This window comes from Mustela lutreola, chromosome 2, assembly GCF_030435805.1.
Source record: "Mustela lutreola isolate mMusLut2 chromosome 2, mMusLut2.pri, whole genome shotgun sequence".
Lineage (NCBI taxonomy): Eukaryota > Metazoa > Chordata > Mammalia > Carnivora > Mustelidae > Mustela > Mustela lutreola.
The window spans coordinates 19,376,299-19,391,679 of NC_081291.1; the positions used below are offsets into that span (position 1 = coordinate 19,376,299).

Genomic DNA, 15,381 nt, shown 5'->3' on the forward strand with positions numbered 1-15,381 from the left:
ACAGCCGGGCAGCACAGTGACCCACCTCTGTGGTGGTGGGGGTGGCGCTGGTGATGGTTCCCCCTCACCGGGCAGGAAGGTGTGGGCACTTAGCTTGTTGTGTCCTGTGTGAGCCTCTGGGGCTGTCGCTGTGCAGGCCCATAGAGCAGCCAAGCTGCGTCCCAGTGGGCTTTCTGAACAAGACTCCGGAGCTGGGCCTGGGCCTGGGCTGTGTCTCTGTTCCAGGCTTCTGACCCTTTCTCCCCACCTGCTCCCAGACTGCCTCTCATCAGCCCGAGAAGTCTGTAAGCCCCAGGACTGTGACAACACATCTCTCCCCAATGGCCGCTGTGCCCACCACCACTGCCACGGAGGACCCACTTGTTCCCTGATCGTTCATTTCTGCTCATCGTTCAGTCCACAAACATCCACTGAGCCTGCCCTGTGCCAGCCCTATGCTGGCCTCCAAGGACCCCGTGGTGACTGTGCGTGGAGGAAAGGCTGGCTGCTGGCTCTTTTCTGGAACCCTCCCCTCTCCCCGCTGTCTTCCTCCATGGTTCTCTCTGACCAGCAGTCCACATTAATTTCTCTTCCTGGGGGACCCCTGAGGCCTCTCTACTCACCCCTCCTCACACATACCTGCACATTTAAGTTCTAATTATTTTGTGTACGCTACATGGAGGTTTATGTGTGAGAATGCTGCTTTGCGATTCTTTTATTTGTAACAAGTTTGAAACTGCTGCCTTGCTGTTCAGAGGGCTTCCTTCTCACGTTATAACCTGTTCTGTTTAATGCCAAGCTCTGCTTGGCTCCACGCCAGTGCTGCCAGCCCTTTGTCCAAAGGCAGGATTCCTTAGCCATTGGAATAGCACTGCCCAAGAGCTAGCACAGTGCCCCAGGCTAGGGGGACAAGTGACAGAAGGATGAATGCCAGCATGGTGGCCCTGGGAGATGGGTGGGTGTGTGACCCCCTTGTATGGATTTACTCAGGGCTGAAACTAAGTGCCGCAGATGACTCCCCCATCACGATTTTCTTCTATCTTCCTTTTACCGATACGTTTTTTTCCTTATTCTATACAGAAAAATAGAAAGCAAGAAAAGTATTGCTAGTAAAAAAAAAAAAAAGTTTTTAAAATTTTTAAATAAAAAAATAGCAGTTCTGATTTCTGGATAGGGAGGGTAGGGTTTGTTTGTTTGTTTGTTTGTTTGTTTTTAACATGGAGTGAGTAGACATTACTTGGGTACTTCTTTTTTTCCCAAAATACACGACAGACATAGTCTTTGGGTACCCAAAGTGTTCTTTGGGAACCCTTGCTTCCCAAGAGAAAGGAGTCAAGAGGTCTCAGCCAGGTAGGGTTTCCCTGTAAATCTAGAGAAGCAGGATCAGGGAAGCCTCATACACTGGGATGCTTCCAGTGTTCCAGCAGAACACCCTGGGCCCAGCAGGTGGTCACCCAATTCATGTATTAATGATGCCGGGACTGGGTTAGCTTGCTGACTGCACTGTGGGCCCCTGTCTTCCTGAGCTTGGAGCAGGGTGGCATGTAAAGGAGGCCCTTGGCGATCTTTGTGGGATGAGGCTGTGTCCTGGCAGCTTCCAAGCGCAGGCTGAGCAGTAAGCCCTCGGCCCTGGGTCTGAAGACTGGGCGGGAGCTTATGGAATTTTCTGGCTACTGCCCTATTGGACTTGGCATGGGAGAGTAGAGCCTGTGGCCGCCACAGTCACAAAGACTTGTGATTTTCTCTTAATTATCTCGACTTTCTGGTTTCAGCAGATTTTGGAAGAGAGCTGACAAGCACAACACGGTCCCCTTGGTAAAAGGCTGTAGTAGTAGAATTTGCAGGAGCTAGAAGCTGGGAAAAGCTGGCTCAGCTTTATGTAATGACTTCTGACTCCTGATTAGAGCTTCCTAGCTTTAGGAGCACTGCCCCTGAGCCAGAAAACTGGGACACTTCACAGCTCAAAGTTGCCCCCATGTGGGGTCCTAAAGCAAGTGTCTGTAAGCCTGGGACTGGGTGGGGAACAGGAGCTTCAGTGGCTTGGGCTGGATCAGAACTCCTGGGCCACACTTGGCGGCCATGGCTCTTCCTGAAGACAGGGAAGGGTCTTCTGTCTTGGTAAATGTGAATAGAAGGCCAGCACTGAGGCCAAGACTTTTGAAAAGCCTGCGGAGAAGGGACTAAGAATCTTCCTGTGTGGCCCTGTGTCCCCTCAGAAAGCTTAGTCGGGGAAGAGAGCCCTTGGGGGTATGTGGCTGGTCTGGACGCACTCCTGAACTATGCCCCAGTCATCATGGGCTGGAAAAGGCAGGAAATTCCTTAAAATGTAAAGCTGTGCATAATGTAGGTCTTGGTGCAGGGATATACTGTGATTTGCCCAGACAAGTTTCAGGGCCCTGGGTTCAGTCCTTATGCTCTCTGAAGGGATGGGTCCCTAAGGTTGGGCCCTTTTTCTCCTCTGATGTTCCTGGTCAGGTCCTCAGGAAAGCTTGGGAGGTGATGAGGAGAGCCCATCAAGGAACTGCTGACCTGGGGCTTAGCTCTGGGTGGGGACTCTGGTCTGGCTGCCTGCCAGTCTCCTCTTCCCTCCTCTGGCCCTTTTGGCTCCCAGCATGGGCCCCCAGCTCCCCTGGCTCTGTCAGAAATCTCCTGATGATGAACTCTTCCCCAGGTCTGCGGAATATGTGGGGGTAAAGGCCTCAGGTCACTGAAAACAGTAACACTTCCCTCTTGCTGATTTCTAGCTCAAGAAACCAGTTCCTTTATGTACCATAGTAAAACCCAACCTTTGGATCTCTTCCCCTTAGAACTTGTGATTATGGGCTAAACCAGATCTTTGTGAACCATGAATGGTATAAATATGATTGTTCAGTTCACCTAAAAGAAGAAATTACTTTCAAGCCTTTGGCAGGGTCATTTCCTACAAATTTTGTCCAATCACAAATTATTTTTCATCAGTTGTTTAAAAGAGCCTGTAGAACTTCTGCTTCCTTCAGCTGACAAACTGGGATAGGACCTATGTTAGATTCTGGTAGCCCCTGCCCTCATGGGGTGCTCAGTCCAAGTGGAAAGATGGACAGCAAACAGTGCCACACTAGGACCAGGCTTGGGGAGACATGCATAGGGAGGGAGACCTGGGAGTCTCCACACCAGATGTTGGGTTTGAGTGGCATGAAGGTGGTGTCTGTCTGGCCCTCTGGAGAGCCTGTGGGCATGGATGCAGGAAAGCTATTGGCTGGTCGGGAGCTCCCAGACCTCAGGTGGGTCTCTCATTGGGGACATGTGAGTGGGCTCAAGTGACAGGCTCATGTGGTGGGCTGGGGCCTGCTGGTAATGGGCCAGATTAGCCATTGAGGAATTTGGCTCCCATGGGCTTCGGGAGGTCTGGTACCTTCTGAAATCAAATAGAAATATTTATGAATGTGTACTTAGGGATGAAATTGAAGGTATTTATGAATTTTTTTAATTTGTTAAAGATTTTATTTTTAAGTAGTTTTTTATACCCAGCATTGGGTTTGAACTCATGACTTTGAGATCAAGAGTCTCACACTCTACTGAGCCAGCCAGGCAGCTCCTAAATCTAAGGTTTTAAATGAGATTTACAAAGGGGTTCATGCTTTAGAAAACTTAGAACTTGCATAGGTGGAAAGCCAGAGAAAAATGGTATTTGTTTTGGGTTGTAAGAGGTCCTCTGGTTAAGTGTGATGAATTAGGAGACTTCTTTTTCATTCTTCTTACTGAACTAATGAGAAACTACTGCACTGCAGAGACAAATGTTAATATACCTATAAGGGGAGCTGATCAGGCCTGCCAAAAGCTGTCCACAGTGATGGTTGGTAGAGAGGGGAGCCTCTAGAAAACAGGGACTGTACCTGCAAAGTCCTGAGGGGAAGCAAGTGTGAACCTAGAATTTTATACCCAGCCAAGCTGGTCAAGTTTTTTTTTTTTTTTTTAAAGATTTTATTTATTTATTTGACAGAGAGAAATCACAAGTAGATGGAGAGGCAGGCAGAGAGAGAGAGAGAGGGAAGCAGGCTCCCTGCTGAGCAGAGAGCCTGATGCGAGACTCGATCCCAGGACCCTGAGATCATGACCTGAGCCGAAGGCAGCAGCTTAACCCACTGAGCCACCCAGGCGCCCCAATCTGGTCAAGTTTAACAACCACAAAGATATACTCAGATATGGAAGAACTAGGGAACATGGTTCCTATGAGCTCTTGTTCAATGAAAGAATGAATGAACATTTCTAGAGAAAAACTCCTTAACACTGGAGTAGAGAAGCTATGACCAAAGGACTGATAACCCCTCAGCAGAATCTGGAGATCAGGGGGACAGCGTCTGCTGCCACTTGTGCTCAGACAAGCTACCACACAGTGCCAGCCACAAGCACCACGGTACAAGAGACCTCCACTTATGCCGAGCCCGTGGCCTTTGATGCTTCAGGTGACTGAGGCCTCCATATGGTTCCTATGTCTCAGGGAAAGCCATAGGCTGGGGATGCAAATGGGACTGAAGCAAAAGTCAGAGGTAAACACTACATGGATCCACTGCTCCCTTTCTGGCAGGGATGGACTTGGCCCCAGCCAGGCCTGGCCTGGCTCTCAGGGAGACATTCCAGGGGCTTGACTATCACCTGAGGCACATCAAAGTGTCTGATTTTGTTCTGCCTCATGGATGACAATTCTATGGCCTTTGTGCTTCTGTGCCCTGTTCCCGGGTTCATGACAGACCTTACTAACAGAGGGCGACAATCTTTCCCACTAACTTCAAACCCAGCTCTCCGTGCAGTCACTACCAATTAACAGGGTTAGAGGAAAGTTACCCTTATTTCCCATCCTCATTCTGGATTCTGGCGAAGGGCTGGGCTAGATCACAATGTGCTGAGAGCTGCTCTCAGCCTGTGGACCCACATGGGTGCTAGGGCTGGGGAACGAGGTCCCTAGGGCCTGCTTTCCTTGCACTTGTGGCCTGGCCCCCACCTTGCGGCCAGCCCTGGTGGCCTCTCCTCCTGTGCTGGGAGCTCCCCTGGCCTGTGCTGTGTGGCAGAAGCTCACACTCCTACCAGTCCCTCTCACCACCTCCTCTGCCATCCTGACCCACCTGGTGAATCACCCCAAACTCCCAGCAGCAGCAGACCAGACGTAGCTCACTGCCTTAAGCAGGTTCTCTGCCGGCCCAGATGAACTGGCCTGGGACCAACTGAGCCTTGTTTTTTGGTCCCAGGAAGGGTCAACTGCTAGATGTCTCTAAGTGGAAAGGATGAGTGGAGGTGGTGGGTACCTTCACATGGGTTTGTCTTCTCAGGAGTGTGAGTATGTGTATGTCTGAGTGCATGAGAGCACACCTGCTGTCGGGGCTGTCACCAGGTCGGCATGGAGCTCTGTCCCCACTTGTAGGAAGGAGCTAATTCTCTAGGGTCCTTTGGGTCTTGGAACCTTACCTTCATGGTGGGGCAGCAGCAGCTTCCAGGGGGTGGAAGTTAGGAGGGGACATTGTCAGCCTCTGGGGGAGCCCTGCCTATAGGTGGCTACTACCACGACCCAGGAGGCCTGTGCGTAGTACCTTCCCTCCCCAGCCAGCAGGGCATCCTCTGGCTGCAAGAGAGCCATTCAGAGGCCTGTGGTCCTGGCTTCCTGTCCCATTGAAGGTTCCGAACATAGTAGCTGAGTGTTATGGAGACCTCACCTCTGTGCTGTTGCTGTCATCTGGGCAAATTCTTTTTGGTTCATGGGTGGCTGGGCAGGGTGGTGAGGGCAGCCCCCAGTGGCCTGGGGAGTTCCTGACACTGACCTAAGTCCACCTGCTGTGGAGCAGGGCTGAGGGCAGCAAAGAATCTGGGGTCTGGGCCACCAACAGCATCCTTTAAGGATGGGGAAATGGATCATTTCCTCGGCAGGGGAAACTGGGGCACACGTGCCAAGGAGGGGAGGGAGATGAGGCAGCCAACTGAGGATGGAATGAAAACTCCATTTACATATATTTCCAATTTCATCCTTTCAAACTTTTCCATTTGGGGGAGGTGTGTTTTATCAGTAATCTATGCGCACATAGTTGGTGGATAAATATTCCTGCGGTTGGGGCCAGGCAAACATGTTTTATTGATAGGGACCCCTGATCAGAAAGGCAGAAGGACACTGGTCTCACAGCTGGGAAGGTCAAGAAATGTTTTCTTGTGTAGACACTGGAATTTTCTTCTAAATTCAAACTTTCTGAGTTCTCCCATCCATCTGTGAGAGAGTTGCTCCAGGGCGCAGGACCTGCACCCTGATTCCCAAGATTCTGCAACCCTGAGATACCGGGCTGTCTCAGTCTGTAGAGCACATGACTCCATCTAAGGGTTGTGAGTTTGAGCCCATGTTGGGCATGGAGACTCCTTAAAAACAAAAAACAACCAAGATTCTGTGACCCTTCTTCTCTGCCTGAGTCCACAGGGACTACTGGGTGGCTCGGTAGTTCTTCCTTGCAGAGGGTCCTCCCACAGCATCTGCCGGGTCATAATTGCCTATTAGAGAAAGGTCAGCCATGAGTTTATCAAAACCTTGTTTGAAGCTGTGGGACTCCTCCGGCTGCTCTGACTTAGAAAAACAGCTTCTTCAAGTTCAGTGCCCTCCTGGGGGAACAGACAGTCCTTGATTGGTGTGAAATATTTCTCTTTTAAATATTCAGCTGGAGGGGAAGTCATGCTCTAGAATGCTGCCATGTGGAAACCAGCCGGGGTTTCCCTCTGGAGCCTGTCCTGCCTCCCTGCCTCCCTGCTTCTCCTTCCTCCAGGCTCGGCAGCCTGAGCAGCCCTCTCGGAGTGCAGCTACCAAAGTGGCTCCAGATGCCTCCGCACTGTGGCCCTGGGCAGCCACAGCTCTCCCAGGAGACCCCCGCCCTCTTGATCAGTGGAGCTTGTTGGCTTCGTGCCTTTCCTGGGATTTCTGACAGAGGCGAGCCCAATTCTGACCAATGCAGTCTGGATCATTTCTCTCAGGGGTGGTCATGGTCCCAGGACAGGAGGCAGGGGCAGGGGGGGCTGCCTGAATCAGCTCTGTACCCCTCCCCTTCGGCACACCTGTGGCCTGGGGGGTCCTTCCAGCCTTGCCAAACAGCTTGAAGACTTATTTCTGATCAGTCAATAGCCTTTAATGCTGAAAGGGAGGAAAGCTGGTAGGAATTCAGCTATTTTTACATCCTCTACCTTTCTTGGCTATCTTTTAAAAATATCTATCCTTAGATAAGCCATTTTTAGTCTTCCCTGCTTGGCTTCCAGCCACTCCTTCACATCCCTACTCTCCCTCCTTCTCACCTACTTGTCCTCCTGTGTCTCTTTTGCTTTTTGGCAGTGTCGCTCTTCCCTCCGTGCTCACCTGTCCTTATCTCAGCCCTTGCTGAGGAATCGTGCCCCCCAGCAACCTTTGGGAGGACCGCTGGCCTCATGGGGCCTCACTGCTGATAATCCAGATCTATGAAACCAGGTCTTCTGTGGGGCTGTGCTGGGTCCTACCTGTGGACACCTCCCTCCCCCTTTCCTTCCTCTCTCCCTCTCTGCCCACGTGGAGAGCTCTGTTAAGGAGGATCACCTGAGGAGGGCTGGGGCTGCCCCAACCACCTTGGCCCCCATGGGACTTGTGTCCAGGGATGTGTCATAGATGGATCTCGTGGACCTCCTGCCATGGGCAGATCCTTGGGTTCAGCAGGGTGGGGAGCTAACCCCTCTCAAGTTGGTCTGGGTGGGCAAGGGCTAGGCAGTCACAGGGTGTGACCCTCATGGGTGTAGACTTTTCTTCCATTACACCCTTCAGGAATAGAGGTTCCTCACAGCATGTGGTTGAACATTTCTCCTCTGGAAACTTCCCCAACCCAGAAGGGGGTATTGTGTCTTTTTTTTCTTCCTCTGACTTCTCTGTTTCTGGCATTGCTTCTGCTCCCTTAATTGTTGGTGCTCCCCATGAATCTTTCCTAGACCACTCCTCTCTGTATGATCTCTGTCCTTGAGGCTTGCCTGCGAATTGAACCCTTAACTCTCCCCAATAAAAATATCTGGAATTATCTGAATGGAATCCAAGCTCTGACCCATTTCTTGATGTCTCTTGCACCCAACCCCCACCTCAACAAAACCAAACCGAACCTTGTGATTTTGCCTTTTCATGCCCCATTCTCCAGCCACCAATTGGCTCCTCTCCCTGGGTCCCCCATCTCAATCAAAGGGACCATTCCTTTTGATATCCCCAGAATACCCCCACTGAGCCCTCCTTCCCTCTCACCCCAAGGACTGTCTCTTGGGCTATTGCTTTATTCTCACTGTTTCCCTGCCTCCACTGTCTCCTTGACACAGAGCCAAAGCACTCTTGTTTGAAAACCTTAGAGGCCCTTCTCCCCTGGCTCTTTCCCTTTTTAGCTCTAAGCTTGCCTGTAGTTCAAGCAGTGGAAAACACTTGACTACTGGGAGCTGTCCTAGGTGCTGGAGAAGGCGAGGACTTAAACCAGCTGGGCCTGCCCTGCACAGCCCAAGCCCGAGCAGGCTGGCCCTGTCAAGCTTAGGAGCCTTTCCCTGCTCTGCCTATCTCACCCTTTCACCTCAAGGAAGAGACCCGGTAGACTTCCCCCCCTCTCCTGGGCTGCGCGGTGGCCTATCGTGCAGTGATTTGTTTGCACATCTGTCTCACCTCTAGACTGCAGGCTCCCAGCGTACTAGATCCCTGTCTGATTCACTTTTTAAAAAATTTATTTCAGTTAAATATTGAATAGGTATTTCTAAAGAATATAAAAATACTGATAAAATATGTATGAGATGTAAAGGATAATAGTACAATGAACACCTGTGGACCTACCTTCCACCGTTAGGAGACTTCACAGGGCCTGGAAGCACGCCAGGGGCCGGCAAGTGTTTGTCAGTGACTGCATTCCCGAATGAGGGAATGAATGTGGTTTTCTCGAATGTGCATCTCTCGGCGTTGCCGGGCAGATGCCATGTGACGTGGTCACAACCGAATCGTGTCACTGTCCTCCCTTGGTCCCACTCTGAGCATCCTTCCGCTTACTATGTCCATGCTTATTGAGTGCCCACTCCAGACTGTGTGGTGTGGGCTCGGGCTGCCATGGGGATCAAGTTGTCAGAGACCTTCTCCTGGGGCTTTTCCACTTCAACAGCTCCTCAGAAAAGGAGAGAAGAGAATTCAAAGAGTCCAGACTGCAGGGCCCCCGCCCCTCTCCAGTGGGCTCCTTGGAGTGGCAGTGCGGGACAGTGGCTAAGGACAGGGACCGCTGGCCTTGATATAAACCGTAATGGCTTTGCAAGTTATATAACTTCTCCGGGTAGCAGTTTCCTAGTCTGCTTGATGGGCAAAATGGATCCTAGCCCATGGCTTCACTGTGAGGCATGAGGAAGTTAATATGTGATGGGCGCCTGGTCCACGGAGGGGCTCGTGATAAGGGCTTGGTTGGCATCACCCTGTTGTGGTCAGCAGAGCATTCCAGGGTGGGGGGGGCAGGGGTGTACCCAGCGACCAGGGAGGACTCTGCTGTCATTTCTGCAGTTCTCTGCAGCATGAAGTCGGACCAGGGAAAGGCCAAGTGCCACGCTAGTCACATGCCATGACGGAGTCATGTGCGGAGTCATGACGTGCCCACAGCACATCCATTCAGGAAACAGCCATTTTGTGTTCAGCGCATGCCAAGTGCTGTGCTAGGTGGGCTCTGGGATGCAGCTGTGGGGATCATGCACAGAGGCCCTGCCCATACCGAGCTGTCAGTCTAAGGCGGGGATCACAAGGGGACACAAAAGCAGTACCTATATGATGAGTCAGAAGGTATGCAGGAGGGACAGAGCTACATATAATTTTAAAAAAATTTTTTTAAATTAATCTCTACACCCATTGTGGGGCTCAAACTCACGACCCCAAGATCAAGAGTCACATGTTCCTGTGACTAAGCCAGGCAAGTCTCCCAGAGCTGCATTTTATTTTACTTTATTTTGCTTTGCTTTATTTTTTAAAGATTTATTTATTCATTTATTTTAAAGAGAGATAGAATGCATGCATGAGCGGGGGGTACAGGCAAGAGGGAGAGAATCTCAAGCAGACTCCCCACTGAGTGTGGAGCCCGACATGGCACTCAATCCCACCACCCTGAGATCATGACCTGAGCCCATATCAAGAGTCAGTTGCTTAACTGACTGAGCCACCAGAGCATCCCCTGGAGATGCATTTTATTTATTTATTTTTAAAGATTTTATTTATTTATTTGACACAGAGAGAGAGATCACAAGTAGGCAGAAAGGCAGGCAGAGAGAGAGGGAGAAGCAGGCTCCCTGATGAGCAGAGAGCCCGATGCGGGCCTCGACCCCAAGACTCTGGGATCACGACTTGAGCCGAAGGCAGAGGCTTAACCCACTGAGCCACCCAGGCGCTCCTGGAGATGCATTTTAAATAGAGCAGTCAGGGAAAGTGTCCCCGAAAGGACACCAGCAGAGCAAAGACTTGGGAGAGTGCAAGAGTCAGCAGAAGCAAATGCCCAGAGGCAGAAGTGGGCCTGGCCTGAGGGAAATAGAGGGAGGGAGGGAGAGAATAGTAGGAGATGAGGCCAGAGCCAAAGGGGTCATATCCCATGGGGTTTCTGAGGCCATTGGGAAGCCTTTGGCTTTCCTTCTGGGCTGAGAGGGAGTTCCTTTGGAGGGCTTAGACAGAGGAGGGAAGTGGCTGACATAGGTATGTAAGGAATTGTCCTGGCTGTCGTGGAGAGAAGACCACAGAGGGGTGAGTGGAAGCACCCAAGCTTGGGCAGAACTGAAAAGAGAGGATGGTGGCCTGAATGAGGTGGAGGGGGGAAGTAGGGGGAGTAGCCTCTGATAATCCAGACTCTGAAGCCAACAAGATTTACTGATGTTTGACATGGACCGGAGAAGAAGGGATGAGCGACGGCTCCCAGGGGCAAGCTGGGAGGTGCATGTGTAGGGCAAGATGAGAGCTCAGCTGGGACACACCAGGTTTGAGATGCCCAGACATATGATGTCTCAGTCAAGATGCAGAGTGGGCAGTTAGAGCAGAGAAGGGTTCAGGGAAGAAGTTTGGGCCAGAGACACACATTTGGTCATTGTCACTGGGTAGTGGAATTTTAAGCCTTGAGTCTGGGTGGACCCTGAGATCCAGGATCGTGTTTACCCACAGAAGACTGGGTCCTTCCAATGTGAGGATGGGATTCTGGGATTGGGAGAGAGTTTAAACTGGTGTGGCTAGGAGGGTGGAGGAGGTGTTCTGGAAGGCAAGTGGAGAACTTATCTCAGGAAGGAGGGAGCCTTCAGCAGCTATATCACATGCTATTGCTGAAGTGTGATCAGGAACTGAGAAGTAACTGTGGGATTGATAACGCGGAGGCCACCGGTGGCAGTGACCTGAGCAGTTCCCGTGGAAGGGTGTGCAGAAGCCAGGTGGGGCTTGGTTGAGAGGAAGGGAGGGGAGGAACAGAGAGATGGGGTCATAGCTAAAGGCGGAAGTGGGTCAGAGTTATTTATTTATTTATTTTTGTGGATGGGAGAAGCATGTTTGTATGGCAGCTGAAGTCATCCCATAGAAAGGGGAGATGGATGGTGAAGGAAGGGGGAGGATTTGTGAAGGTGAGAAGTGGGGGAAAATACTGCGTGATAGACGTCAAGAGACTAGGGATGGGCAGCTTCCCCTCCAGGGGCTCCCACTTTCTTAGTGAGACGGCAGGCAGGCTGAAGAGAGGGAGAGGCATGTTGGAGGCTCAAAACTCAAGGAGAAGGGGTGGGGAATCATCCAGGAGGTAGGGGGGAATTGAAGGGTTTGCAGGGAGCCCTCGCAGGACAGACTTTTTTGGGGGTCAGAAGGCATTGTTTGCTTCTCTACTGTCACTACAGCTAAGTTGAAAGTTAATTTGAATCTGGGTCTCTGTCCCAGAAATTTTGTCCCCAGAAAGACTACATTGTGATGCAATGTTGAATTAAAATGCCATCAGGTGGCGCCTGGGTGGCTTAGTCAGTTAAGCATCTGCCTTCGGCTCAGGTCATGATCCCAGTGTCCTGGGATCGAGTCTCACATCAGGCTCCCTGCTGAGCAGAGAGCCTGCTTCCCCCTCTATCTCTGCCTGCTGCTCTGCCTACCTGTGCTCTCTCTCTGTCAAACAAATAAATACAATCTTTAAAAAAAATTTTTTTAAATACCATCAGGTACACAGAAGATTATCTGTCACATATCAGGCGGTTCACATATAGTCGGAATGGCTATGTTCCTCAGAAGAGACCGCAGACCCCACGCAGTCTGGGAAAGGGGCTGCTGTCCCCCTGCATGATAGAAAGAGCTCTCAGTAGTTTCTGATTAGCTTTCAGGGGCAGGATTTTTTAAAAAATTTTAATTCTAATTTTTATTACTAAATTATTTTATTATTTATTATTTGTTAAAATTAAATTATTTTTAAATTCTAATTTTAATTTTTTTAAATTTTAATTAATTGTACTAGTTAACATACAGTCAGGAGCTGCTTTTCAATTCCAGCCACAGGCCTGGGTGGCTCAGTCAGTTAAGCATCTGACTTTGGCTCAGGTTATGGTCTTGGGGGTCCTGGGATGGAATCTTGCGTCAGGCTCCACGCTCATCAGGGAGTCTGCTTCTCTCTCTTCCTTTCCCCCTGCTCTTGCTTTCTCTCTTTCTCTCTCAAATAAATGAAATCTTTAAAAATAAATAAGTAAGTAAGTAAGTAAATTCCAACCCTGAATCCTTCAAATAAAACATTAGAACTATGAATTTAACCAAGTGGCAATCTTTCTTTATCTAGAAATTAGTCTATGGGAAGGCCCTGGAGCGCAAGTTCCAAGTGTGGGCCCAGAGATGCCACAGCCACCACATCCTGGGCCTTACAGCTGGTGGCAAGATGGCCCAGAAGGCTCAGACTCAGGCTCTGGTGATTCTACTGAAGAAGGAAGTCGAGGGTCCATGAGACTGGATAGATGGGTGGATGCCGTTCGTAGTTGATGAAAGAACTGTATGATAGACACATGAGAGTGTTTCTTTTTTCTGGAAGAGTCTTTATTAGACCAAGGGTGTGCCTCTCCCCTCCCCCCCACTGCTCCGACACACACACACACATACACACACACACAGAGTTCCTCAGAAAGGAGAAAGAACCACGGACTGTCTTAAGCGGGCCTTCCCAGGGGCGTTTTGGGTACACCCCCCCCCCCCCACCGAAATGGCTTCTAGGAGGTTCTACCGGTTGGCAAGCAGATGACTTTCATTCAGGGGCAGCAGACATTGAGTCCCCTCCTATCAGTCAGACCCTAGGAGGTCAGGGGACACCAGGGCAGGCCCCTTGCAGGCCGCTGTGGCCTGGCTTCCGCAATGGCTCTTGGCTGGTCCAGCCTGCCTGCTGGGCGCCGGAATCCTCCCCGTGAACACAGACTGAAGCAAGGATAGAATTTCGGGGAGGCGATCCAAAGCATTGTCTTGGGATTTTTGTGCTCAGCTTCTTTCAAATTAGAAAAGGAAAATTGGGAAAAGGAAAATGAAGAGACTGAGTTCAGCCTAGCCATTTGACTTTCTACATCACTGAGCTGCTCAGCCCTGCTGGCTTCCCCGCAGCTGCGCCAGGTGGGGATGGAGATGGGGGGTCGGGCACGTGGGGCCTCCTGCGGTAGCTCCTCAAGGGCTGGATCTAAGACTCCACCCGCACCAAGCCTTGCATGAACGGAAAAGTAACACCTCCCCCATCTCCATGGACTTGCTCTAGAATCAGGCCTGGTGGGGACCCACCAGAAAGAAGGTTCCTTTGTCCCTGTGGAGGGGGCATTAACTGGGCCCTGGGATGCCTCCTCCATCCATCTCCAGCTGTCTGGGGTCAGCCTTTGGCGAGAATAAGCCTGAACAGAACTGCCAGGGCAATAGCTCTGAACCAGGGCCCTGCCCCCCCACAGGTTCTAAGGTCATTTGTCTGGGGCATATAGTCTGAGAGTCAGGAATCTAAAAATCACTCCAGGTGTGTCTAATGTACAGGTTTAGAGCCTTGGTACCCAACTTGGGGTCTGCAGACCATAGTCTGGATATCACCTTAGAGATTGTTAAAAGTACGCCTCTCGTCCTAGATTTACGGAGTCATAATCTGCCCTTTATCAGGATGGAAGAGGGGAGCTCGTGGTCCTACCACATGGCCTGGTGCTGAGGGTTAAAGTGGGAGCCGCTTGTCAAGGCTCAGCGTGGGGCACAAATAGCACGCAGCAAACGGTGACGGTCATGATGCCACTGGGCAGGAAGGGGAGGGTGGAGTGGGGCTTGGCAGGGCTGCCTAACTTGATAGAGCCCTCTGCAGGCTGCTTCTCCGAGATGTGTCTCTAACGCAGTCATTTTCAATGTCATTTCAGCGTTTCCAGGAGACTGGACCCCAAGGAGCCCCCGGGTAGCCAGAGAGCAGCTTCCCCAACCCCGAAGCAGGCTTCTGCTACTGCTCCCGGCCGCGAGAGCCCCCGGGAGACAAGGGCACAGGGCCCAGCAGGCCAGGAGGCTGATGGCCCCCGCAGGACGCTGCAGGTAGACAGCAGGACGCAGAGATCAGGGCGGTCCCCCTCTGTGTCACCGGACAGAGGTAGCACCCCCACATCACCCTACTCCGTCCCCCAGATCGCCCCCCTTCCCAGCAGCACGCTGTGTCCCATATGTAAGACCTCGGACCTCACGTCGACCCCCAGCCAGCCAAACTTCAACACCTGCACCCAGTGTCACAGCAAGGTCTGCAACCAGTGTGGGTTCAACCCCAACCCTCACCTCACCCAGGTAACCACCTTCTGCGCCGGGTCCCCCCACCTATCTTCCCCACTCCTCCCTCCGTTCCCTTCCCCTTTTATTAATTAATTAATTAATTAATTAATGTATTTATTTATTTAAAATAGGCTCCATGCCCAGCATGGAACAAAATGGGGCTTAAAATCACACCCCCAAGGGGTGCCTGGTGGCTGCATCATTAAGCATCTGCCTTCAGCTCAGGTCATGATCCCAGGGTGCTGGAATTGAGTCCCGCATTGGGCTCCCTGCTCGGCGGGAAGCCTGCTTCTCCCTTTCCCACTTCCCCTGCTTGTGTTCCCTCTCTCGCTGTCTCTGTCAAATAAATAAATAAATAAAATCTTAAAAATAATCACAACCCCTAGATCAAGACCTGAGTTGAGATCAAGTCGGACACTTAAGTGACTGAGCCATCCAGGTACCCCTCTCTTCCACTCTTTACCCAACTCTCTTTACCTGGTCATTTCCCTTGGCCACCGGAATTTGTGACTTCCTGGCTCCAAAATGTGGTAGCAGAAAACAGGCCTGGCTGCAGATCTCTGGAGGGATTCCTGCCCCTCCTGAAACCTTTCTTACCCAGTGCAAGCTTGACCCAGAAAAATGGCCTTAGAGAGGGCCAAAGACAGACTTCTGGG

The 15,381-nt window shown here is 51.1% G+C and overlaps 1 protein-coding gene across 3 annotated transcripts in view; it reads left to right on the forward strand.

The window, feature by feature from the left end:
* The window catches only part of BSN (bassoon presynaptic cytomatrix protein), a 95,059-nt gene that overhangs the window by 36,945 nt on the left and 42,733 nt on the right, over positions 1–15,381 (forward strand). For all 3 annotated transcript variants that reach the window (XR_009350712.1, XR_009350713.1, XM_059160913.1), the window contains exon 2: positions 14,332–14,740. Coding sequence is in view for 1 of the 3 variants with exons in the window: in XM_059160913.1 (XP_059016896.1) it covers positions 14,332–14,740 (409 nt within the window). In the remaining 2 variants the exon portion in view is untranslated. The remainder of the gene's footprint in view (positions 1–14,331; positions 14,741–15,381) is intronic.